General features: G+C 46.6%; 1 protein-coding gene across 5 annotated transcripts in view; it reads left to right on the top strand.

Moving 5' to 3' along the window:
• The window catches only part of JCAD (junctional cadherin 5 associated), a 63,310-nt gene that overhangs the window by 20,274 nt on the left and 16,088 nt on the right, over window positions 1-26,948 (top strand). For 2 of the 5 annotated variants that reach the window (XM_050970887.1, XM_030229941.2), the window contains exons 1-2: window positions 17,596-17,697; window positions 23,682-24,043. In XM_050970887.1, coding sequence (XP_050826844.1) covers window positions 23,742-24,043 — 302 coding nt within the window. In that variant the 5' untranslated portion in view covers window positions 17,596-17,697; window positions 23,682-23,741. Of the gene's footprint in view, window positions 1-11,217; window positions 11,293-17,595; window positions 17,698-23,681; window positions 24,044-26,948 lie in introns of those variants that run through there. The other 3 variants (XM_050970886.1, XM_030229937.2, XM_030229955.2) reach the window with 3 other exon arrangements.

Raw genomic sequence — 26,948 nt, 5'->3', positions numbered from 1 at the left:
GTTAGATGGCTGTAGTGGCTCCCTGACATCATCAGGAGTGAATGTGTTGTGTCGATTAAGCCTTTTACAGCCCAGCTTGGATTTAGGTAAAGAGCAGTAACTGAAGGGCTTAATGAGGAAAACAGCCTGTGCATGCAGAGCTCTACCTGAGATTTATATTTGAAAAGTGCAAGTTTCTGTCACACAGAGCCCTAACTGCTTTATCAGACAAGAGGAGAAACCTGGCAAATCGTAATGGTCTCATGGCAAGACATGTGAATGTAGTCAAGATGTCAGAGCACCCAAACATAGTGCAACAAGGGATGCTGCCATCCCAAATAACCAGTTCCCAACACTGGGAACTGTGTGCCTCAGTTTTTCATCTATCAGAGCTTTCTTGGAAGTAAGTGGCTTTTTCAAAAGCAAGGTGAGTAAGCTGTAGTAGAAGAGCAGCTATGCTCTTTCTCACTCCCTGTAAGTTACTGCAATTTGATAACCAGATTTCTGCAACTGTTTTGAGTTCTATGTTGAGAAAAGAGGCACATGGACATACATACTCTGCAATGTAATAGAGGAGTTGGCTATTGGAGGAATTTTGTACCTTGCTAGGAATGCCTTTAAGCTATTCTTGTATAGATTTCTATTGATAGGTGGCATTATGGGTGGATTTGAGCCTGGCATCCCATGACCCACCCAGTTACCACACAAGCAGCAGGTGCCAGACCTGACTCCACCATTCCCCATCAGGCCACCAGTGGCAAGAACAGTGGAGGAGAAAAACCCCATTTTCTGTGAAAGGCATCTTCATCACCTCTACTGTGGAGTTACAGAGTGGGAGGAGGAAAGCGTTACACAGAAGAAATGTGTTCAAGCCAGGCTAGTGGCTGCCTCCTCCCTCATCAGCATAAAATCACCTTTCTGCTGTTCTCTGCATGACCCTCTGGCTGCAAAGAGCCCCACAGTGGCTTTATCAGCTGGAAAAACCAACATTAGCAACAGTTTGAGCAAGAGCAGCTGTGGCTGCTGAATTCAGAGCTCTGGCACATCCACGGTGTGCCTGGGTATCCCAAACACAGCCACCTCATCTGCAGGGCTGGACAGCACAGATACAGCAGGCAGGCTCTGGTGGCCAAGCCCAGTCAAGATGACAGCACCTGGAGTCAACCTTCTGCAGAAGTCCAGGTTTTTAAAGAGGTTCAGGGAAGGGGCATACAAAGGGGAGAACCTAAGTCCTTAGGCAGCTGTGAATCACTGTCTTGGATTTAGGCACCTAAGTGCTTTTTTGGACTTCATCCCAAACACTTCATTGAGTGAGTGTTGCATTAACAACAGCCCAGTCAGAGGATAAGCAGCAACAGAAATGCTCCAAGCTGCTATTTCAATGCATCCTAGAATGCGAACAAACGATGCTGCAGAAGAACCCAGCTGTACTGGGTTATGGTGTCATTGCCCCAGGCTGCTTCCTTCACTTGTACAAGGACACACCCCTCAGCAGAACTTCCCTCACTGCAAAACCTTCAGCCCAGTGCAGCCCAGAAATCCATCCAGGCTGGAGCCACTGACTTGGTGTGGAAATGGGTGTGCAGGTCCCACTGTCCATAGATCTGACTGTTAGAAGGGAAGGTGGATCCTGGCAGGCAGAGAACAGCACCTTAAAGCAGCATTGTTAGTTCTGTAGGGATTTGTTTGCCTCTATTTTCAAATGTTCAGTGTCCATTTGTAAGGACCCCACAACTTTTGCAACCCCCTCTTCAGCTTCCCTTCTGAAATATGTAAGTACCTACATGGTTAGTGGTGCTGCTCACGACCACTAAGTTCATGCTCAATAGAAGGACAAGAGAAGCTGATGGGAATAAAAAAGCTAGGGCTGTGTGTGCCATTTTTCACTTTTAGCAAGCATACTCTGACTTTGGAGGGTAGATGTTCAGGTGAACGCTGCCTGCAGGGCACAACAAAAGATGGAGCTGGAGTAAGAAGATTCAGTTCTATTTTAACTTTCCCCTTGGAGTGGATGCAGCTTGACTTCTCTGATGTAGGCTGCCTGGCTGTAAGTTGCACACACAGGGGAGAGTTTAATCTCCTTTCAAACAGCCATTCATTCAGAGCCTGGCTGGCTGCTTTTCTCCCAGAGCACTCCAGAGCTTGAACAAAGGATCTCCTTCCAGGTTCAGATCTCTGTCAGGCGAAGGCAGAACTTATGAGGTCTCACATCTAGACAGGGGAATGTGGGACCCCCAGAGCAGGGACTGGCCTGAGGGGGTGACTGGGTTTGGGCACAGTGGCAATGCAATTAAAGAGTGTGTGGTGTAAATGTCCCACAGCACCCTGGTCTCTAAACACCTGTCTCCTCTAAGGGATGCCTGCATGATGCTTCTGTATCACAGTGCTGCAATATGCCCAAATGGCAGCAGTGAAGCTTGATCCAGGGAAGGAAAGGATGTCATAAATAAGGCTTCAGTGGTGTCTTTTCTCATCTGAAGTAGAGAAAATATGGTGAGGTAGAGGTGTAATTTCCACAAAAGAGTCTGGAAGTCCTTTAGTGAATTGGGGGCTTCATAAATTGTCCATAAGGTGACCTCAGAACAAACCCACCTTGTAAAATGCACATGGATGCCTTTTGATTACTCTGAATGAGGCTTTGCTAAAAATCATCTTCTATTATTTTGGTGCTTAGTTCCATTTTGCTCTCTGGGGAAGGAGGAAAAGGAGAAGGAAGGAAGGAAGGAAGGAAGGCCAAGGAAGGAAGGAAGGAAGGAAGGAAGGAAGGATAGGAAGGAAGGAAGGAAGGAAGGAAGGAAGGAAGGAAGAAGGAAGGAAGGAAGGAAGGAAGGAGGAAGGAGGAAGCGAAGGAAGGAAGGAAGCGAAGGAATGGAAGTGGCGGAAGGAGGAAGTGGCGGAAGGAGGAAGTGGCGAAGGAAGGAGGAAGGAAGGAAGGAAGGAAGGAAGAAGGAAGGAAGTGGCGGAAGGAAGAAGTGGCGGAAGGGAAGGAAGTGGCGGAAGGAAGGAAGTGGCGGAAGGAAGGAAGGAAAGAAGGACGGAAGGAAGGAAGGAAGAAGGAAGGAAGGAAGGAAGGAAGTGAAGGAAGGAAGGAAGGAAGGAAGGACAGGAAGGAAGGAAGAAGTGGCGGAAGGAAGTGGCGGAAGGAAGTGGCGGAAGGAAGGGGAGGAAGGAAGTGGCGGAGGAAGTGGCGGAAGGAAGTGGCGGAAGGAAGGGGCGGAAGTGCGGAAGAAGTGGCGGAAGAAGTGGAGGAAGTGGCGGAAGTGGCAGAAGTGGCGGAAGTGCGGAAGTGGCGGACGTGGCGGAAGTGGCGGAAGGAAGGAAGGAAGTGCAGGAAGGAAGGAGGAAGGAAGGAAGGAAGAAGGAAGTGCGGAGGAGGAAGGAAGTGGCGGAAGGAAGGAAGAAGGAAGAAGGAAGGAAGGAAGAAGGAGGAAGGAAGGAAGGAAGGAAGGACGGAAGGAAGGAAGGAAGAAGGAAGGAAGGAAGGAAGGAAGGAAGGAAGAAGGAAGGAAGGAAGGAAGGAAGGAAGGACGGAAATAAAAAAATTCACAGCTTGATCAGGAAAGCATTCTGGTAAGAGTTTGTATTTCTCTGCCTTCCAAGAAAGATTTCCTTATAATATCAGTATAAATTTCAACAACATAACTAACATATTTCAATGACTTTCAAATCCAAATGAAGCCCGGTACATGCTGACATTCTGGTGCTGCAATCCTTTGCACAGTTGGTGTAACTTAAAAGGTTGTCAAGCAAAACTCTGTTTCCATAATGCTGCTCAGATAAGTTCTTGGTACCAGTACTTTTCCAAAAAAGTATTTCCTTTCCTATCTCTTCAAAAAGCAATTCCAGTGGAGAGTAGATAAGAAATGGGGATGACATCAGTATCTGCAGAAATGCATGTAAAAGAATAAGAGCGAATAAGAATGAAATTCAAGACTAAATTATACATGCACAGGGCAAGTTTATTACTGTGGGGCTGAAACACATCCCCACTCACTGTGCTAAACCTGTCCACAAGCAGGTAGAAAGGGAGGGAAGCAGCTTGGGAAGCTGACTCTGTACAGCAGGGATGCTCTGCACAGCTGTATTTTTCTTTCTCTGGTTTTCCGCATGAAGCAGAGGTGGGTCTGTACCACCCCCACAGATAACAGGACACTCCCTGTGTGATTTCATAGTGTAGCCAGGCATTTGGAAAAGATTTTTCTGTGAAGAATGGATTTGAGTCGTAATCCTTTGACCCTGCAGCCCATCCGAGACGGCCGTGACATGTCGCTGCTCCCCGATAATGATTCCTGCGCCGCCTCTCCGCTCCTGCGGCCAGAGCTGCTGCTGGGGCAGGGGCACATCCCTGGCCTCCCTCCAGGGCCCTGGGATCTGTGCAATCTCCAGTGTCAAGATGTGTTTGGATACGGGAAGCCGTGACACTGCTCTGTATCAGACAGATAAGAGGAGCAGCCCCTCGCCCCAGGAGGCAGATGCCTGGCGCTGGGTGCTGAGCCTCCAAGGCCCGTCCCTCCGTGGGCTCTCTGCCTGCTCTTTAACCCTGCACGACAGTCACGTCTTCAAGGGGCTGTGTCTTGGAAGATAAACATAGCTTTCCTGGCTCAAAAATTACAAGTCATTCTCCCATTTTTTTTCCTTAACCGAGGAAGACTGTAATTTCAGCTTTTTGGGTGAGGCTCTCTGTGGGAATGCACTGACATGAAGGGGTCTTGCAAACTCTTGTTGAACTTTTTGAGTGCTCCCATTGCAAACAAACCTTTCTTCACTCTCTGCCCTTGCTACTGTGTTTGAATTCTTTTATTTAAAAAACCCAAACAACCTACTGTAAATAGCTTTCTCCCCTTGATCTCATAAAACCAGCTCATGTAGATCCACTGGAGGGAGGCAGTATTTCAGAAAGGGCAGTGCTCCCTTTTGAAACTTAAGATTTGAAAATTTATATTACCACAGCTAAAAGCTGAAATCGGTCAAATAGCTATTCATTCAGTCCTTATAGACCTGATAGAAATTATGACACAAAGCATTGATAAAAATAGAGTTTTTATTGTGCATTAAAACACAATTTCAAGGATGCTCTCCTCTCCCTGGGGGAATCTGCACTCCCCAGGGAAGAGCTCACTCCAGACTTCACCGTGACTGATACCCAAAATGCGGCAATGCTGGGGGAAGGACAGTCACTCACAGCATTTATCTCCAGCCTCCTTGGGGCAAGCAGGAGGACTCCCATGGCAATGGCAGGCCCACAGCCCATGGCCACTGACCCAGCTGCCCCTCCTGCTGCGTGCCCTTGCCAGCTGCACCCCTGAGCCTCTCTGTATGGCAGTGAGTGGGCTTGGGAGAAGGGAGTAACCTGCTCCAGGGCAACTTTCCTTTATCTTCTCAATAATTACAGTCTGACCAAAGTTTTGAAGACTAAAACCTTTTCAGACTCTATTTCTTGATATTTACTGCTGTAGCTATAGGTTCTTCTGCCATCATTATACATTTTCTTTTGTTTCTAAAAACCCCAGGGTTTCAGTTGCCTCTTAATAGCAGTGATTTCACAGCCTAGACATATCAGTGTAAATAAATAAGAATGATTTTATCTGCACTCTATTTGCCATCTTCCAGCTTATTGTTTATACATATATGTTCAGGAAAGGGAGGAGACATTCCCAAAAGGCCTCTCCGGTTTCTACATTACTTCACATACCTTTATCACTCAGGCACTTGTACTTCTCTTGCCCCAGGTGCTCCACTCTTTCAGAGTCTACTGTCCCAAATAAAGACCTGGTCAGCATCCATTGTGTATTTGCAAGTTAAATTATCTGTACTAGTAACAATATGATTGCAGCTGTTTTGAAGATGAAGTTGACTCTTTTCTTTCTTTCCCAAGCAAATTTGAAATTTATTTAATGAAAAAGGCAAAGAATTTTTAGCTAAAGCCTGTGGGTAACCTCAGTTTATTTTCATCTTCACCATAACTCCAACAGGTCAGTATCTGAGCTTGACACAGTAAATCTGGAGTCACAGCAGGATGGTGCTGAGCTGTAGCCAGATGTTTGATGGGAGGACGGGGTGGAAGCCTCTCCTTGACTAGACTTACACTGGACATCAGGCATGACCCGGTGGCTGCTGAGCACTCACAACTAAATGTGAGGTGGGCACTTCTCAGACATCATCCACACCTTGTGCTAACTCATGAGTTCTGACCAAAGGCTGCTCAGCCTTTTCTTTTAGCTTATTTGAAGTCTGTTTTCCTCGTGCTCTAGTCTGCACAATGATGTTGATGAGATCCACAGCTCCTACTAATTTCTTCTTAATACAGAAATCAAGCTAAAGCCTGTACCTGGAAATAGACCTTTTCCCAGTTGCACATGTCTCACTTCCCAGTGTCTGTGGGTCTTCCCTCCTTACCAAGTGAAGCTCACATCTCTTGCAGGAATGCCAATGTGGCATTCCCAGCTGAGCCTCCATGTGTAGCTTCATGGAGATGGATGGAGCTGCCATAACATCTGCATTGTACCACTCTGGACCCTGGCACATAATGCATATACTATCAAATCTACAGTACATTATTAAGGAAATGCAGGAATTAGTCTTCTCTGAAATAGAAAGCGTTCAAATTTTGAACTAGGATAGATCCAACACCAACATGCCTTGCTACTGCATAACTTTTCTCCTTTATCTTCCCCTGCCTTTGGAGGATGACTCTTTCCCCCTCATCACCTTGCTGAGAGGCCAGCTGGAGCTTCTAACCCTTCTCAAGAGCTTTTCAGCTGAATGACTGCACAAATATTTCAGTCAAGAAACACCCCTGAAAAACAAGGCTTAGCTGTTCTGTTCCCCAGCTGGGTGACAGGGGTAATTACTGTGATAACTTCCCATTTCTCTTGGGTGTTATGATGAGAAACTCATTAGTTATTTTCTGAGTACCCTGAGCCAAGTCCTTGAATGAAAGAGCTGTAAGGATTGTTTTAACAATATTTAGCACTTCAAAGGTTTTGGAAGCACTACCTAATTTTTCCAAATGTAAACCAGCTAAAATCTGCAGGGTAATTTGTGTGCCACACCCCTCAGCCTTTTCGTCAGTCTTCACAATGTTCAGGAACTCACACAATATGGGTGTACGCTTCCTCCGTGTTAACTACTCTTTTATTTTTAGCTTTTCCCCCCCCCATTTTTTCACTCCCTCCAGCACTCTTTCATGTGTCATACTTCAGGACTTCAAGGTATATCTGACAGACCCCATAGCTTAGTCCTTACACTTAAAGGAAAATACTCTCCATCAGTGCACTACTTCTGTTTCCCAGCAGCCTGTGGCCCAACCTTGCACAGACAGCAATTGCTGTGAATTAAATCATCTCTGCAGAATGGTGTCACCACCTGACATCATGAACTATTTCCCTCTATTCAATACACAGCCACCCCTCCTGCTCTTTTGGGATACTTAGGAAGCAATAAAGCAGTTCAAGAAAAGGATCCTTCAAGAAAAGGATCCCTGAATACCCAATCAAAATACAGCTAAAGAAGCACCAGACAACTGGTAAATGAAAACCTCCCTTTTCCACAGCAATGCTTAGTGTTTCCCTTGATGTAGCAATAAAATATCTGAAGTTTCTCTGTTCCAAGCTAAAAAGAGGTGCCAATTGTATAAACAAGTGATTACTGTGTGAATTTTTTCTTCCAAAAAGGTAAGAGCTATTTTGGTTTTGACTAGCAGCTGTTCTAAGTAAGTGTAAGATCTTATGGCTGTAACATGCTATATAGGATGGACAAGAGGAGAAAATAACCAAGGGTTTAATAGCACATCTGTGGCTAGTTAGTTATGGTAAACTTCAGGTATGTGGTGATTTCAGCATATGCTCCTAAATATTTTCCCAGCAACTGGATCTAAGACAAAACCTGTTACAGTCTTTTGGGGAGTAATTAATGCACCTAATCACTTCAAACCCCACCAAATTATGAAAAAGTATGCTTGATTTCACTGTAAAAAGCACTGATGAATGATCACCTCCAGAAATAAGGCTCCAAGCCCATGACAAGTTCTGTAGGAATGGAAGGAAAGCTCCGATCCTGAGCAGCAACACTGCTGATGGGACATAAAACATAAACATAAAACCTCCCAGTCAGGGAGGTTTTGAGGCCAGGGAGAATTATAAAGGCATAAAACAGCAATAACTTGCATCGAGCAGAGCACAACTTCCCATTCACTTGGCACGGTGATGACACGCTGCAGTGCTGTTGCTGAAGAGTTGGCTGGTGTGCAGCATGTCTCTGTGTTTTTCCTTTTTCCTTCCCTCTAAATTAATTCATCTGTATTTCCCCCATCTGGCCTGTCTTGCTCATGTTTGTGTGTTTCTGTTTTCCACAATTTCTGTACATAATGGCCACTTGCAGGCCAGACTTGCAGGCGCTGCTCTTCATCTCCTGAGGAGCCAAGTCCTGGTGCTCCTTGCTTGCCCAGGCACGCAGACCTGCTCTACCATGTCCCACAGGATCCTGATCTGAGCCTGCCTGCTGTACTGCAGGGATGCTCAGGGATGCTCTACTGCTTGCTGGGTTCATGCAGCCCCACTGTGCTCCTGCCCAGATACCCAACTTTGCACACACAGCCATCAGCAGCTTTTGATCCGTGGTTTCTTTGCCCTGCCCTTCTCCTTGCAGGGGGACAATAATGGTTCTCTCCTCTGTTGCCCTATTGAGTCACCCTGCTCCATCACACTGATTTTTACTCACCTCAGGAGTCCTACTGAGTGGACAGGACAGTGAGTGGATTTAGTGCTCTTTTCTCTTCTGCAAACACCATTTGTATGCTTCTCTCTCAGCCCCATTTAGTTCTTTTAGCCTTTTAAGGATGAAGCTCTAAACTCAAGAATGTCTGACTATGGTCTGCTTCTCTGGAAAGAGCCAGGAGAGGGAGATCTCCTCAGGCAGCTGCAGGACTGTGGGCTTTGCATGGGAGCAATGCTCCATCAGTTATGCACATTGACCATCAAAAGGCAGAATTGCTTTCCTGCCTCCTCTGCTTTCCTTCATCTTTGCCCTTCTGGCAGTCACAGTCTGCACTGCAGTAGCAACCTGAGACCACAACCCCACCGATCTGAGCACCAGGCAAAGGCACAGCAAGAAGCAACATCTGCCCAAAGAACTTGCTCTCTAACAGGCAGAGGGCAAGGTGCTGCAGGAGCAAAGGGAGTCCCTGGCAGCTGCACTGATGCTGAGAAGCTCAGCCCTCAGAGTTCCCAAATCACAGACTTGTTACACCAACACTCTGGGCAATCCCCCTTGGACATTAATTGGGGCTGCCAGCCATCATTTTTGGTTAATTGTGAATCCAGCCCAAGGCATCCCTCCTATTGTCTCAAAAATCATGTTTGCTTTCTGGTGTCCGACTATGGAGCTATGTTCAGCTCACGTTTTCAGTTTTTTCTCTGTAACAGAAGACTTAGAAGCATGGGCACTGGTTTTGTTTTTTTTTTTTTTTTTTAGCATCTTTTCCTCTGTTTTTTCTAACTTCAAGGTCTTTTGACTTCACTTTCGGGAAATCCTCAGTGACTGCAGGACTCCAGACAAATCTGCAGGAATGCCTCTTTCCAAGGAATCCACATCCCTTTGCAGCCCACAGAGTGTTCCAGAGGAGATGCAGCAAAAATTAGCCCCAGGTGCCAAGGGGCAGGTCTGAGATGTGCTGTCCTCTGTGCTTTTATCATGATCTCTACAGGCTGCGACACCATGAAGACAAAAAATGTCCCTTCACTCTGACAATGTTCAGTAAATGGTCCCATTTCAAATGGTCCGATGCAATGTCCAGCCTGTTCCCCCTGTCCCCACCTCTTCCCATCCCCTAACTCCAGGGCCAAAGCAGCTTTCCCAACAGAGAGCTGTGAGCTCCAGGAACAAGGACCTGCTCCATGTGGCACACCATGGCTACCCAACCAGAGCAAAAGCTTTTGTCTTGGGAAGAAGTGCTTTAAACAGGACTGTCTTCTACAACCAAGGAGAACAAACAGCTCAGAGCTGCAGCCATGCAGATGAGAAAATCATTCTGGAAATTTTTTCTAACAACACAGAGGAGACAAGTATTTAAAAAACCCAGAACACCCAATTTGCCTGTCAGAGTCAAGATATTTAAATAATAAACTGGAAGTTGTGGCAGCACAGCTTCCTTGATGGAAACCCTTGCTATTGTCACATCCACATGAAGCTGCTCTGTGACAAAACTTAAACCTTCTACTGACTGACTACTGTGTCAGCTACAAGACTTCACCACAGGAAAATACAGGGGTTTCCCAACCAGCAAAGCCACAAAAAACTTCACAGGTACCCTGCAGAGACAGGGTGCAAGGGGTCTTGCTCAAGGTCCCCCTGCTGTCGGTGGCATTGTCTTTGGTGGCTGCATCATGTGTCAGCAGCTGCAGGCTCACACCGTCACTGCTGGAAGACAAAAGGAGATGTCCACAGAAAAGCAGGTCAATGACAATTACTCCCAGAGCCCTGGGAAACCGGGGCACCAGGAAACCTGTATTCAGTTCTGGGATCTCCTGCAGACTTCTGCCATGACCTTGGACTCATCGTGTAACTTTACTGCTCTTGTTTTCTCACTATTAACTAGAGCACATATTGAATAGGACTCAATTTATGAACATGTGTAAGAGCGCTTTGATAGCCTGGGGTAAAAGTCAATTAAGACAGGGCAAGCAGTTGATGGGCCCAACCAATTACTAAAGTAAATGATTCACAAACACAATCTTTTTTTGAGTGTCATTAACCCTAAAGAGATTTGCAAATTATTCACCTGTTTCTAGAGGCTGAATAGATCATGGGGAGGAGAAGGCAACCAAAAGTGCTTCAAAAACGTTTGAAAACCATGTTGAAGACAGGCCCTTTGGGTGCATGGCCGAGTGCCAGCAGGAACAGCAAGTTTTGGAAAGGTCTGCTCGCGTCCCTCTCCATCCTTGATAGACCCGTCTACCCTTCTGCGGATTTTCCCTGAGCTAAGAAAGTTGATGAAAGCTGAGCCATGAGTTGTGCTCATCTGTGGAGAGAGAGGGAGGGCAGGAGCTGCCCGTTCAACTTTCCGGATCACCCACACCGTCTCCCGCAGCGTCCGGCGCACCGCTGCCCCGCGGAGCCGCCCGGGGCGGGCCGGGCCGGGGGGGACGGGCGGGGCGCGGGCACCGTCCGTCCCTCCGTCTGTCCGTCCCTCCCTCCCTCCCTCCCTCCCCGCCCGCCCCGCCCCGCCCCGCCCGCCGCGGGCTCGGCGCCTCCCGCAGCCGCTGAGCGCGGCGGCCCCAGCCGCCACCCGCGGGTCCTGCGCGGCCGCCCGGAGCGGTGAGTCCGGCGGGCCCGGGAGCGGGCGGCGGGCGGCTGGAGGGAGCGGGAGGGAGGGGAAGGACGGCGCTCGGAGGTGTCCCGGAGCGGAGGCGGTTCGCGGCAGTGGGGGGCACATCCCTCGGGTTCCCATCCTTTGCACCTGCTCGTTCTTCTCTCCCCGCGTGGCCGCCGTCTCTGCGGGGTTCTCTGCCGGCATCCCCCCGGGAGCTCGCCCTGAGCCGAGGTCCCAGGGAAGTTGGTCGGTGCCGCTCGCTGGAGCCGCTCCCCTTCATTCACCGTCGGTCGCCGTGGCCCCCGCGCCCGGGACCGGGGCTCCGGCTGCGGCTCGGTGCCGGCTCTCACCGACCCGAGAGGATGTGGCACCAGGGTCTGAAACACCGAGTGCCGTCCCTCTTGGTGTTTATCTGTACTCCAGTATTTACACAGTAGTTAAATGGCTCTTTGGGTTATTTTACTTCTGGTGGTTGTTTTAAACCATGTCCTGTTGCAAAGGAGACAAAACCCCAGCTGTTCTGTCAGAAGGAGATCTGTGCTGTTATGTCATTTCATAATTGCCTCAGAATTGCAAATCATGGCCTTAGTCTGCCACTGGATCTGTGCCAAAAGACTCTTGCCTCTATTAAGGATGGGTGGTTGTTTGGGTTCTTTTCCTTTTTTTTTTTTTTCCTTCCCCCCCGCCTTTTTTTTTTTTTTGTCAAGAGCTGAGAATAATGCCTTTTTATTGGCATGGGCTCTACACATTTAGTTACTCCAGCCCATGTCTTTAAGTGAACACACGATGTAACTGTTCTAAGTAGTCAGTCTGATTCACAGAGTCAAGACATTAAATCTTGGCTAGTGACAATGAGAATTGTGTCCTGCTGAAAAGTATTCAGCTGCACTTCTTTGCGTGAGCTGAAGCAGTTTCTCATTGTTACTTCAGAAGTTCCGATTCTGCCCAGAATGGCTGTTGCTTTTTGTGGGAAACAGACACATGGAAAATAGCAACCTTCCAGCTTCAAACTAAACAATATCAGATTAATGACAGAGAAGGGCTCTACAGATCAGAGATGCAGTCACTTGCAGAGCCTTAATTTGTGCCAGCACTTGGTTTGTAATCACAGAGGCTAGATCTTCTCTACCCTACTATGCTGTGCAGTTCTACCACTCACCATGGTACCATTCGGAGGAAAAAGTGTGGTCCTGCCAGCTATTCCCTTTTCCAAGGATGCTTTGGGCAGCAGGAGCAGGAGGAAATTGAGGCAGACTGCTGCCGTGGGATCGAGAAGCTGGGCATGGCTGTGCCCCTCAAGGCAGGATCATCTCTGTACCATCAAGGCACATTAGAATACCAACTAAAACACCAATTTAGTCTGTCACTTCAAAGGCTGGGCCCTTCTACATCCTTGCTTCCTATGGTGGTGTAAAGTATTTCTCCATGCTGCAACATGTATTTGCCAGCTCTTGGAAAAGATGGATCTTTCAGGGTCTGCCAGGCTGTGTGTATCAACTGGCATACTACAGTACTATATTGTTCTTTAGATGCATAACTTCACTGGCCTCTTATGACCTAAAAAGCACACAGAAAATAAACAAGGGCATATTGTTCAGTGGGAAGGATGCAGAAAGTTCTTCTACGTTAGCTGTTAGTTAGGGAAACACGACTTTTAAGTGTTTCTCCTGATTGTCAGAAGAATGACATGGCACATGTGAGCTTGTTTTTTGCCAAGCAAGCTCTACTTGGAAGGTGAGGCATTTCTGAACTTCTTGGTCACCTTGGAACTAGTTATGAGTGCATAGCAAAGTCCTGCCCAAATCTTCTCCTCTAATTAATTTGGCCAGAGGCCATCCTAATTAACCTTGAGGGAGTTCAGGGGTGGGAGAGCTTGGTATGAAACAATTGTTCTCTTGTAATTTGCTGTTCACAATGTGTTGACCAAGCTACGAGCTACATCTCTAAAATCCTCTGGGTCTCTTGCTGAAGCCATTACACCAGTTTATTTGTTTTTTAACAGATGTTGTTTTCTAATCCTTGAGTGGAAGGGTTATCTTGCTTTCTGCAATCTTGTTATTGTGCTTTGTTGCAAGGGCAAGTGGGCTTGGGCTTGCTGGGGAAACTTACTCACCAGTTCCAGCTGTGAAGGAAGGGGTTGGTCAGCCTTTCAGCAGTCCTGATGCAATTGTTAAGGTCTCTGTGTGAACTGATGGCATCTTTTCACATCTACCTAGAAATAACCCTCAGTTCCCCTGGTACTGGCAGTGCCTGCAGGGAGCGAAAAGCCGCAGGAGCCTCTTTGCCCAAGAGTATTACAGTTAGGATATTAATGGAATTTGTCAGCCATAACTTGGGCTGTCTCAAATGGGGAGGCAAGGGAAAAAATCTGAGATAGTTGAGAAAAGGAAAAAAAAAAGTTAAAGGCTGGGTTCTGCATTTTGAAAATGCTTATAGCAGCCTGCAAGTCACTAAGAGCACGATGAAGGGGGGAAAAATGAACAGCTGTTTCTGAATTTTCAGAATGGTCCATCTTCTCCCTTGTGGTGATGACTGCTCACCTTGTTGGTCCAGGGGTCTTATCTGTGCTCAGGAAGTGGGTCACCTTTCATCAGCCTGGGCTTACCTTACTGGTGGGCAGCCCTGCCCAGCACACACAGTTTTTCAGCAGCACAACATTGATCATGTGTACCTTCTCAAACATCTGTCTAGGTTTTTTTCTATGCTAGTGCATAAAAATGCTACTTTGGCATTTATTTTCTGGTAGAACAAGGGGTCAGGGGGAAATCCTGCTGAGACTACCAGTCAGGACACACAGATCCAAGAAAGAAAGATCAAAGGCGTCTGTAATACAGGAAGAAGCAGAGGGTCAGTCTGGAAGAGAGGGCATTTGATTGTAGTACAGGGGTAATATAAAGGGGATAACACACAGGAGAGGGTGGTACTGTCCGAAAATGAGTAAACAAACAGATGGGTAAGACTATGCTGAGAATTTATTTACTCCAGAACACACAATCCTTATCTCTTTGAAAGAAGAGAAGACCACACCAACCTTGGAACACTTCTGCTCCCAGCCACATTTGTGAACAGGAGAAAGTGTTTGTTTATGGATCCCTCCTCCGTGAGTCCTGATGGGCCGGCCTGTCCTGCTGTGATTAGTAGGATGCTAATGTGTGTAATCCTTTTGATCACAGAGCCCAGGCTCTATAAGTCATGTCACTGTCACCTCAAAGAAGTTCAGCCATGTGATAGATCCCTTATTAAAAATTTTTGCTTTGACAGATTTAATACAGTTATTATTGAGATCCTTTTTTTTTTTTGTCTTGTACAGATGGAGAGCTTTTATATTAAAAAAATACATGACATTCTAATGTGGGAGTAGCTTATTAGGACTTTGCCCATAGGTATTTTAGGTGGGATGATTAGCCCATAATGTCTTGATTTTAGGATGTGAACAACAAATGTGATTCCCTGTGCTTTGTTCTACCAGAGTGAATTGCTCCATACGAAACTGTAAACAGCATGGAAACATTCTCCTGAATCCTAAAAAGCATCCTCTTCTGCAGTTCCTTTTTGGGAGGCAAAGAGTTGACTAATTACTCCTTGTGTAATAAATGTACTATTTTTCTCTCCTGTTGTGACAGACAAAAGCTGTCATATGAGGAAATACACCATATGCTGCCAATTGGTGTAAGGACTGGTTATATCTGGAGCACAGAGTATCAGTGAGTGCTCTTAAACAATTGCTCCTTCTCTGAAAAAAATCTGGGCCAATTTCAGTGGACTAATGTGCTGGTCTGTCATCAGTGAAAGCCAGCTGTTGACATTTTGAAAACCAGCTAATACAAACAGTGGTATCTGTGCATGCTTGGACATATCCTCTCTCCCTGTTAGGCACTTACATCTATTTGGATGCTCAAGAGCCTCGGCCTGAGCATCCTGCTCAGTCAGGCCTGGATTGTTCCATGGCAAATTTAAAAATCAGACTTATTTTGGATACCAACTCCCATCCATGCATAGTCAGACGTGTTTTTCAGCATTGTGTGACCCCAATACTCAAACACCCATATTACTTAAAAAAAATAATATATCTCTCTCTCTCTACCATTTTTCCCTGGTGAATGTGAGAAAGCAGAGTCTGAAACCTCCTAACAATGGCAGCACCTGAAAAGCAGCTGTCACTTGTGGAGATCTGCCCCAGGAGATGCTGTGCACTCTCTCATGCCATGGTGGGTTTGCAGATGCATCTGCACTGCTGAGATACAAGACAGGAATAACTACCTTCTGAGAGTTAAATAAACTCTTTAAGACTTGTTCCTCTTATCCTTCCTGCTTCCTAATTTTATTGGAGACACATTGTATCATTAATTTGTTCTCTGGCACAGTTCCTCCAGGATTTCAGTGAGGTCTTTTTGCTCAAAGAATGCAAAGAGGATGTGAGCTGTAATTTTCACTGTCTGTGAATCCCTGTGTTAGAGAAAAAATGTGAACTCTCCTGCCCGCAGGTAATGAGAGTTGAACGCAAAAATTCACATATTTCTTTTTCATTTCTTTGAGGTGGATGGGAGGGACTGGCCTGGGAAGACATGCAGAACCAACATAAAGTTGGCTTTTCTTCCAGCAAAGACTTTGGCACGTCTTCCTCCCATGTAGTCTGCAGAGATGATTATGCATGTAGCACTAGCAGCTTTGAAGCCTTCACTACAGCATTGGCTGCAATGGGAACTTTCTTGAAGCTTTGCCTGGTGTGTATCCATGATGTGATCAGAGTCCTTTGGTCAGGACCCCGTTCTGGTGCCTCTGCTCATCTGCTGCCTCTTCTATGCTCAGGAGCCTTCAACCCATGGTGTGTGTTTTGTGTCTCAGCCTCCCTGTCCCTCCCATCCCTGGAGGAGAAGCAAAGTTTCTTTTTCTACCCCTGTGCCAGACCTGCTCCCCCTTAGCAATCCCCTCACTCTTCCCTGCAGTGCAGAGGTGTCAGGAAAGCAGGGTGCAGGCAGAGTTGTAGCAGGGGGTCTGGGGATAGATGGGAAAGTCACATTGTGTTTGAGGTGAGGTGGCTATTTGTAACGCTGAGAGGTCGGTGGGAAAGAGTTTTGATTTTCTTGGAAATGTGTGGGGCATGCCAACAAGACATTTTTTGGGGGAAAGGCAGAGGAAGAATATTACAAAGTTTAGTTTCCATCCCAAATCCCTTGTTTCTGAGGCAGGATTGCTTCATCTGCACCACTTCTGATAGATGTTCATTCAGTCTGTTCTTGAAAACCAGTATTGATTCACAGCCTGCCAGCATAAACAGTCAATAACTATCATTATGGCCAGACAGTTCCTTTTAATACCTAATCTAAATCACCCTTGCTGCTTCCTAACCCTGTCCCTTTGGTAATCCACTTCTGCAGGGAATAGGACAAGATTATTGCAGCCTTTTAGCAGCCTGACATATTTAAAACTTGTTATCATCTCTCATTCTCTCACCCTCATTCCTCCACACTTTTCTTCCAACTGAACAAGCCCACTTCTTGTACCCTCTTCTCTAGGGGTCACACTTGGCTAAATCTTTTATCATTCCTGTGAGCATCTTGCTTGAGGTAGGACACAAACTGGATATAGGGCTGAGGAGTAAAGAGCCTGGTGTACGATGCTCCTCTTGATATATCTCCAAGCTTATTCACTTGTGTCTACCAAGCCCTGCTCTGCTCTTATCATGAAACCAAGGAATTGTTAAACTTGGAAAAGGTCTCTAAGATCATTGAGTCAAATCGTGTCAACCCTCTTTGTGACTATAGCCCCAGAGACTCTTTTGCTGTACTAATCCTTTTTGTTTTGCATTACATCCTTCTTCTTCAACATGTTGTTTTACACCTGCCTGTATTGAATCTCAGTCATTCATTTCAGACTGGGTCTTTGATTTATTAAGATTTTATTCTAATTTTAATCCTTGAAAATGCTCACAGCATTCCCTAGAGATTTGTAATTGTAATCTTCCTCCTAATTTACAATTCATTAATGGAAATACTGAGTAGAACAAGACCCCAGGCACAGCCCTTATGTGTCTTTTCAGGTTGCCATTGGACTTGCTACTGTTCCTGGAGTACAAACTTGAAGGCTGCCCTGTATTCCTGCCCACAGTAAATTATACCTCAATTGTATTCACCTGGTTTGCATATAAGACTATCACATGCATTCATCAAAGCTTTCCTCATTCCAATGTGTGACTTGTGCTGTTTTTCCCTCCCTAGTCACTATGCCCCCAGCTCAGTCAAAGCAGAAAATTAAATAGATTAGGCTTAATTTGTTCTTGACAAGTCTGTATTTTCTGTTTTCTCAAGGCTTTATCATGTGGGAGTGGATGCAGCTGCAGGGAGATGGAGATTCTTCTTGGATCGCACACTTGCTCCCTCCTGCTCCATGATAATCAACATTTGTTATAGGTATTTACAAGAGAATGGAATAATAATTTGTCTGATTTGATATCAAAGCAAGGCTGTTTGGTCTATGATACCCCAGATCTGTCTTTTTCCCCCTTGTGTTTGAAGTCAGATGATATGTTTGCCCTTCACTCATCCTTTGAGAATTTCTAGAAGGAGGCAGCCCTGACTATTTCCGTACTCCTTCCTTACTCCTAGCCTATGCTTAATTAAGCCCCACTGAGCTGGATACATCCAACTTGCATTAATGTTCTCCAGTCTCTTTCTCCTGTGTTCTACAGTATCTTTGCATTAAATAGCTAACATTTGATCATAGTGAACATTTTTGTGGAATGCTCTTCAAGCACATTAACCTTATCTTTCCCAATGGAGCATGTATCTGCAAGTCAGTGGATGTGGTGCTGCCTGTTTCCATGCAGAGGGCAGGGGCATGGCATTCTGAGGTGGCTGCATGCACAGCACCACTGCAACCTGCTGGTTACAGTCCCATCTGACTTTATTGTGCTGCAAAAGATGAAATTAGCAAGGTAAAAACCTTGTTTAATGTCCTTTTGATAGGCTATTTTATATGCACACATGCAAAGACAGAGTGAGAAAACAGGAGCAATTAAAATGTCCAAAGCCTTAGATATTCTCCTGGGATATAGCTCAGGGTTATATTTAGACAGAGCAAGTAGCACCATCTAGTATTGAAACAACCTTAAGAACCTGTTTTCCATTGCTCTAGTCTGTCAGGCTTTTATCGCTTGATCTGAGACTTTCAGGTTGTGTCTCTCTCTCAGGCTAGGTTTATTTTAATATTGTCAGCTAAACCAATTCAACCATTTCCAAGAAAAACTAGAGGGGAGGAGAAAAGGAATGTTGTTCTGCCCACATTAGAAAGGGGAAAGAAAATAAATCTTTCAGCTTTTTGATTAAGAGCTGCGGTGCCATCATGTTCAAGAACAGGATCTATGGTGACAAGGCTTGGAGACATCTGTGCATGTTCTTGGCTTGCACTCATCTCTGTTTTGAGTTACTCCATTTTCTGAAGTGCTTGTGCCCTCGCTGCTCCAAGGGATGTGCCAGCAGAGCGTGCCTGTGTAGGGCTGTGCTTCTGGAGTGGGATCATCCCTGTAATGACAGCTCCTGCTTCATCCAGTATAGAAGAGATGGGGTCTCAAATCTGGGAGCAGGCACAGAGCTTCTTCTGCTGGAAGTGTAGACAGGACAGTAGGTGTTCATCAGATGGGGAAGGAAGGAATTGGGGTGATGGATGCAAACTGAGGACTGGCCAGCAGAAGCTGTGAGGGGTGCAGGAGGAAGGATGGGCTGACTGCCACAGTGGTGGGCTGTGTGGGAAGAGTGGCTCAACTGGTGGGACCAGGAGACAGGAAGGCAGAGAAGAGATCCTGGAGGAGAGGGGGAGGACAGCAAGAAGGATTGGTGAGTGTGGGAAGCGGGAAATGAAGGCACTTGGTTATGTGGTGGTGAGGAGTTAACAGGGATGGGGAGATATGGGGCTTCCTGGACAAAAGTGTTGGAGTTGGATTAGATGGACAGAGGGATGGAGGAAAGCACAGTACACAAATTACTGCAACCAGTTTTTTTGGCTCATCCCATGTCTTCATTGTTTGGACAGCTATTTGCCATACTTAGGTTCATGTGCAGAGGCACTAGGTTCTTGCAGCAGTTGCTTTGAATGTACCTAATTCACTTTTAGAGCTGAGTCCTTCAAAAAATCAGGTTGTAAGCACTTCAGACTGGGTGCCTAGAGTGGAGAGGATTGTTTCACTTTAGTCTGTCTCCATAAATATTCTGTCTGGCACATGTCTGATATGAAATGAGAATAATGTCACCCAGACGTGAGTGAAGATAAGCTAGTTTAATGTGTGACCCATCTAGATAATAGTCTTTGTAATTCAGATGCCTGTTAGTAACTATATCTTCAAAGCAGTGTTTGAATAGCTGATGTAGAGACAGCCCAGGGAGAACTGCCATCACCTAGCCTGCACACCAATTGAGGCCAGAGTCCTGCAGAATTCAGTAGCCTCAAGTCATGTAATTAGAGACTGCAGCAAATAGTGTGTCCTTGATTTTGGCGATTCCTGATGTTGTATGCATCATTTTGCAGTATGAATCATGTTCCTTCAATGTTTTATTTTCTTGAAAGTTGTACAAAATAATTTATATTAGTGTTATAAATAGTTCTGCAGAGGTGGGAGGGCAAGAAGTACTCAGGGGTTGTATTCAGCCAGGTAAAGGGTTACCACCTTCCCCTACATTTCATGTAGTGGAGGGCAGGAGAGATGTTACAGAGGGCACCCAGGACCAAATCCTCTGACACTTCTGGTCTCCCACCCAATATGTGGCTGCTGTGCCAGGGCACTCTGTGGAACTTGGGCTAAAGGAAGGAGCCTGCCAAGGGCTGCTCAGAGCACCATGAAGGGAGCATTCAGTGCCATGCAAGTCACTTCAGAGCACACAGGTAAGACCTGCCTCTGCCATTGCTGCAGCTGTTGGCATTGATCATCACTGGTACTGGTCATCATGCAGATGGTGGTGGTAGCCCCGCAATAACAAGGCTTGGGAACCGCTGCCACTGAAAACAACTGCAGACAAAGGCAGATCATAAATAGAAAACAATGTGTTTCCCCCACTGAGAATGAGTTCCAGAAGCAGCTCAAAGGAAACTAGCACCAAATTTCTTCAGGGTGTTTTTCAGGAGTGCGTTGGGCTTTTCTCCGGCCGGAGGTGAGATCCGTGCTCCTGGAACGAGCACCCCAAGGTGAGGTGCTCTGATGACGTTTCCATCTGCTGATCCCATTGTGTCCCGCTTGCCCAGGCTGTGGGTCTCCATTGTGTCTGTCTACATGGGGGCTGATGCTGATTTCCGCCGTTCACACTTGTTTCTTTGCATCTGAGAGTGCTGCTGAGAAGTTTCCAGAGAAAAGCTTGGCCCCTGTTTCCAATGTACTGCAGAGTTGTACCGGCTGCCGGGGACAGGTCGGAAACACTGGCAAGATAGCAGGCATCCTCAGGAAGCAAACCCTATCAGAAAGCAGTGATGTCATTGGCAAACAAAACAAACGAGGGCTGGAAAAACAAACTGTTTTGCAGCGTTGTTGATCTTCCCTCAAATTAGAAGCTCTGCACAGCCTTTACTCTGCGGTCCAGACTGACAGATTATTTACATGGAATGCTGCAGCAATGGTTTTGTTACTCCTGCCAATCCAATTCCTTTGATTTTATTTTTTAGGTTTATTTATCTAAGGGAGGGTGGGGTGAGTGTCCCAGAACTCTAGCCAGATTCAGAAAGCTGGCCAGCATCCTTGCAGATGATGGGTGCTGACATGGTTGATGTCCTGCAAGCTTTGATCGGCCATGACTTCTGCACTGCCCTTTGAGGCTGTGTCCTGACAATGTCCCAGCTAGTGGCCATCTGCCACCACTGCTCCTGGTTTTTTGGAGCTTGTGCCATGAGCATGGAGCAGGATTCTCCCCCTTGGTTGTTCCCATTGCAGTGCTGCGGTGGGCATAGTGATAGCATCCTTCTCCCAGATGGGCCTCCCCAGCACATGTAACACCAGGAGGTTTCCCCTTCCACACATGGTGAGTTTGCAGAGCAGGAAGAGACAGTCATACCAGTTCCTCATGGCACACTTCCACTTGTTGCTCCTCACCACAGGTGCCAAAAGAAGGATCAGAGTAAACCCCATGGGCTGGAGGTTTCTCACCCACGCAGCTTTACCTCTCTGATGGCTGCAGTGCAGGGCAGAGAGGGGGTTAAACTCTTCTCCAAAGCAGCCCCTAACAGCAGGAAAAGCACATTTCTTCCTTGCACCTGTGAACACTTCGATGGGCTTTTTGCTGTTTATGGTAGTCACATTGGATCTTTCTCCTGTTAGAAGCTGAACAGCTCTAGCAGCCAGCTGTTCTCTCTGCTCTGCTCATACCTGGCTCCTTGCACAGTCTGGGCAGGGGGTGGATGGAAAATCAGCTTTTTAGGTCAGCATTCAAAAATAACCCACACAGCCTTCCCTTCCTTCCATGAGGGAAGGGTCCCTTTCCTCCCTGCTTTCTGCCAGCTTGTACTTACTGCTGGCTCATCTGCTCTGAGCTCTTACTGGGAATTTGGAGTTCTGTTCTAGCAGGGGCTAATATCTTTATCACAGAGCTTTATTTCTCTGTTTTGAAAGGGTGTTTAGTGTTGCATGTGTAAAAAGGGAGGAGATTCACTGAGCTCTAGGAACAGACAGGTTTAGGTGTTCAGGAGGCTCTCAGGATGGAAAGCCACTTTTGCAGTGTTCCAGGTTAAATTGTGGCTCTGCATAACAACTGTGCCTATTTTTCTACACTGTGAGCTCTCCTTGGGTGAGTGCTGTGGCCACTGTGGGCAGTGCAGCAGTAGCTGGAGGGTTCCTGAATGCCTGGAGCTGCACTCTTGCAGGCTGGCCCAGAACAGCTGGCCAGACTGGCTCCACAGCTGGCACAGCATCCAGGAGTCAAGGTGGGACAGAAAATGGATTGGGCACTGATAGACAAAAAGTGGTCATAACACATGGAGTGCTGCAGCACAGAAACTGGTTTATATAGCACACCCAACCCATCCACTTCTGTGTATATGGAGCCTGAGAGATTTAGTACTAATAAACACAGAACAGCCATCTCAGGAGTTGCTCCATTTCAGGTAAATCCTTGTGAACAATAGTGAACAGACTTCTCCCTTTCTTCATGCCCAGGAAGAGCATTAGAGGTAGTGTATAAAGTGCACTTTTGTTATGATCTTTGCAGAGACAGTCTCCTTTAAGGAGCTGCCAGTGCAGGGCTCATGATCCTCAGGTGGACCTGCTGCTACTAAGGACACACAGTCCTCACTAGATGTGTTAAATGAACTCTTCATGCAAGGAAAAGAATCTTGTGGTTATATTTTGCATAAATCTGTTTCTGTGTGTTTTGTGTGTTTTACCTTTTTATCCACCTTTTAAAAAATTTCTTTCTTTTTTTAGCACAGTTCAAACAGGGAGGAATGTATCAGGATGGGTCCATTGATTTGTACAACCTTCAGAACAGAACATTACCTTCCACACATTTTAAAACTCTGGAAGAATGGGTATACTATAATTGCCATTATAAGCTGTGAGAGTGGTATTCAGCCAACTAATTCAGTTTGCTGGATCTTTGCTCTAGTCAGTGCAGAATTGAGGGCTGTCACTGGGGAAGAAAAATCTTGACCATCCTGTGTCTTGCAGATCCTTGAGATACAATACACTTGGGCATCACGTGTTGTTTATAGTCATGTTACACAATGGAAGTGTGCTGTAAAAACAGCATACTTGAAATCTTAGGTTTTGTGTTATTCTAGCTGAGGATTGCAGCAGACCAATGCAGGGAGAAAAGAAAGCAATCTGTAAAAAGGACTGTTTAGCTGGGGTATTGCATGATATTACCTGGGTTTCTCATGTGGTTGCATAATTCGTTTTTGTTCTTATGCATATTTTGTCCTTGTTCATGTGAACATTTTTTTTTAATTGGAATATGCAGAACTGTAGGGAGAGGCTTATTGCTCTGTAATCCACCCCCTCCTCCTGCAGTAACTTAAAACATAATACAGAGCACACCTCTCCATGACTGGAGGAAAATAGTTGTCTAAGGAAATGCCTGCTCAAGTTGTAGGCTTACCTCCAGTGCAAAGTTTTTATTTTGAGGTCACATTAGTGAAACCTGAAAGCTGCAATCACCAGTGAATTCTTGAGTGAAAGGGACTGAGTCAGCAGCAGCAGCACAACATCTGCTGCCTGGCTGAGTGCAGGGAGGTGTATTGTCTAGGGAAGGACAGCCCATGATTCATCAGCATCTGCATGCACTTTGCTTCTTCTATTTTATTAAGAGGGTGAAAAACTGAGTAGAGGAGATGAGACTTCTACCTTCCTGAGCCTACCAGCTGATCAAAGGCATCTCTTCTTGTCTAAAGTGGCCTTCTGATTGTTTTTTGTTATGTTTTGTAGTGATGGGTCCAGCTGGAAAGAGCTTTTTGATGGCACAGCTGTGAGTGTATCCAGCACAACATGTTCAGTGTTGAAGACCTTCTGATTTCTCATGGATACAAATTGTCGAAAAATCCCCCTGTTTCATACGAGAACAGATACGATGGATACCGGCATGAAGTCACGGGGAGCAGATCTGCTCAGAGACCAGCACTGAATGGGATTGAAGCAGAATCCAGAGCTGGAGCCTACAGCAAGAAACCTCTGGTGAAAACCAGCTCAAGCAACACTGAAAGCAGCCATGGGAGCCAAGGGAGGCAAGCAGGTCCTGGTTACCACCATGACCTTCAGGGTTTGTCCACTTTTCATACTTCAGAAGGGGGGTAAGTTTCAGCATCATGCCATGGCTTTGCTTTCTCTTTCTTTTGGTCTTGACAGATAACTAATCATGACTCTAACCCTTAACACAATCTTCCTGTGATCCTTTCCTGCTCCCATCCTATAACCATTTCCGTTCACTGGATGTCCACATCCAGTGACACATCCATTCACCTTCTGCTAGAGAAAGGCCTTTGGGAACACTGGGATAATGGGAAGTGGCTGAGTGTGGGAAAATATGTTTTATTAATGAGAAAGGCTTTTCTGATGGACTTAGGAAAGCTTAGTTCCAGCACAGGGGGAAAGAAAAGGGAAAAAAGTCATCCTTTTCTTCAGTTTTAAAACTGCACCCAGCTTCTTCTGCCACTTACACACCCAGGTTTTACTGTGGATTCAGCCACATGCAGCTCTTGGTGGGTGATCCTACATTCATTGAAGACTTGCTTGTTCTCCTAAGGCTGCTCTTGTGGAGTAAACATGAGAAGGTGCCTGTGCGCTTCTTTTACAAACAGCTCCAAGCCAGTGGAAGCTGTAGTTGTCACTCCAGAGAACGTGCTTGTACAGCCATGGCTTGCTCAGCACCGAGTACGTGCACGCCGGGGCCGGGCCGGCTGGGCAGGAAGAGCTGAGTGTACACACCGACACTCGGCCATTGTTCTGCAGCTATTTGAGTGCTGCAGATGGACAAAGGAAAGGGGCTCGAGCAGCACTGGAAGCCAGCCCAAGTATGACGATGGTTTACAAGGAAAAGCCCCTTCCTCCTGCCGAGTGGGCTTGAAACTGAAAGCAGGGCAAACACTGTCACCTTGGGAGCTTGTCCTCTTACAAAGACCTTCAGTAACATGTGGCAAAGCCATGTGTCCCCTTACTCCTGGGCTCGTCTGCTCTTTCTCTTCACATCTTTTCCCCTTGCAAGTCTGTTTGCCTGGAGCAGGAATGGCTGCTGGTTGCCAGTTAGGATAATGGGCAGGAAGAGATGTGAGCCCTCTAAAGCAGTCATAGGACAGCAAGTCCTGGTGAAGGTCTCAAGGTAGTACCATCCATTCTAGAGAAGGAAGGACAGGACACACATGTAAGGGTAATTGGGAGGGTCCTTTCTGGTGTGTTTTGGATGAAGTAAACTGGACAACAAAAAAAGTGAGGAAAGATACTGAAAAAGAATGAAAGGGAAGGTTTTGAAGCGGGGGAAGAGAGCATGCACTGGTGCTGAAGCTGATGCTCAGTTTAGTTGTGAAGAGGATCTCGCTGTGTGAGGCTGGAAGCTACCACAGCACTGCTGCTCCTGCTCCTGTTTGTCAGAGCCTGTATGGATGCACAGGGGTTTGGAGGGCTGCTGCCTCCCTGCTTCCCATTCCTCTGGGTGCATCTGCAGGGGCTCACACATCTTTTCCATATCTTGGATATGGAAAAGATACCTGTAATTGCTGGTCCTGGCTAAATATCAAATAATGCTCTCTAACAGTTTAAACATCTCTTTCTAAATGTAAGGGGTGAGACCTGCCAGTCTACAGCATAATTAAATATTAATACTGGTTTTTAAAAGTGGCTTTTCCACATAACATAGGGAACACAACCCTGGAAATGGCTTTGTCACACTTTCATAAAAATAGAAGTATTTTCTTGCTTTTACTGTTAAGCAAAATCTGATTTCCAGTGAGCCTACTGGGAACTCTCACAAGGGACTAGCAGCTGGAAAAACCTTTGTATCATCCCTTCCTTGCCATGCCTGGGAGTGTGGAGTGCCTCTGGTGTGGAGCATGGCACAGCCGTGGCCGGGCTGGGAAGGGAGGAGGGAGCTCTCCAGGCTGGATCCAGTGCCTCGTGTCACCTCCTGAGCCCCTCCAGGTCCCCTCCCAAGTCACAAGGCTGCCATGTGCATGTGAGCTGCTCCAAAGCTGGGCCTGTGGTGGCCCAGCTGGGCGTGCTCAGGCCGGTGACAGGGGGGCCATGGTGAGCTCCAGCAGACATTTGGATATCGCTCTTGGTTTCTGGGCTGCTCTGGGAAATCAGCTTCTGGTTCCCAGGCTGGGAAAGTGCTGCACACTGCAGAGACCTGGGCACAATTTGGGCCCAAAGAGAAGACGACCACCCAGCGAGTTACCCTCTGGGCATCGCAGGCTTCCTGCCACCATTTCTGGGTGCTGCTTTCCCAGTTAGCACAGGGCAGGAGAGGGCCTGAGCAGGCTGTGTGTGTCCTTCAGGGATGGTGGCAGTTCCACAGCAACTCTGAGCATGGCTTAGGCTCCTTGTCCAGGGAATTATCTACACCATACTCTTGTTTATACCACTGATGTAGAACTATCATCTCCCATACACCAGGGAAGTGGGTGATGTTGCCAGCCTCATGGCTCCCTTTGCAGGCAGGTTTGCAGGGCTGGTGGTGTTTTGTGATGGCAGGGAATGTTGCTGTTGTCTCTGCTTATTGAAGTTGTTCTGCTAATCAAACCTTGTTGAGGAGGGTAGAGGCTTCATAGCCATTGCTCCTGCTGCTAGTGAGGGGAGAGTGATGCCCTGGTGGTATGGGGAAGTGGTGTTTGGCTCCATCCTATTGCTCTTCAGGCACAGTGTGAGGGAGCAGATGGTGGGAGGGCTCTCCTGGCTGTCCTTGCTTTACTGAGCATTTGGAGGCCACACAGTAAAGGTTCGGAAGAGGAGACAAGTAAAAAAATATGGGAAAGCTGATCCTATGGGTATAGATGAGAGTTCTTTTCACAGGAGAGCTTCCTTCTGACTCTGTTCTAAGTAGAGAGAAGAAGCACTTTGCTTAGTTGTTTGTGTGGGAGGAACTGTTAGTAGTTAGCAAATTTAGTGATAAATAGATATCATTAATGAGATCACCTGCTGGAACAATTAGAAAACTATATTGGTGTTTTCCAATGCTGGGTCTCAGAAGAGTGTATGTGAGGATAG

Source organism: Serinus canaria, chromosome 2 (assembly GCF_022539315.1).
Source record: "Serinus canaria isolate serCan28SL12 chromosome 2, serCan2020, whole genome shotgun sequence".
In the NCBI taxonomy this organism is placed as follows: Eukaryota; Metazoa; Chordata; class Aves; order Passeriformes; family Fringillidae; genus Serinus; species Serinus canaria.
This window is presented reverse-complemented; position numbering and strand designations above follow the sequence as displayed.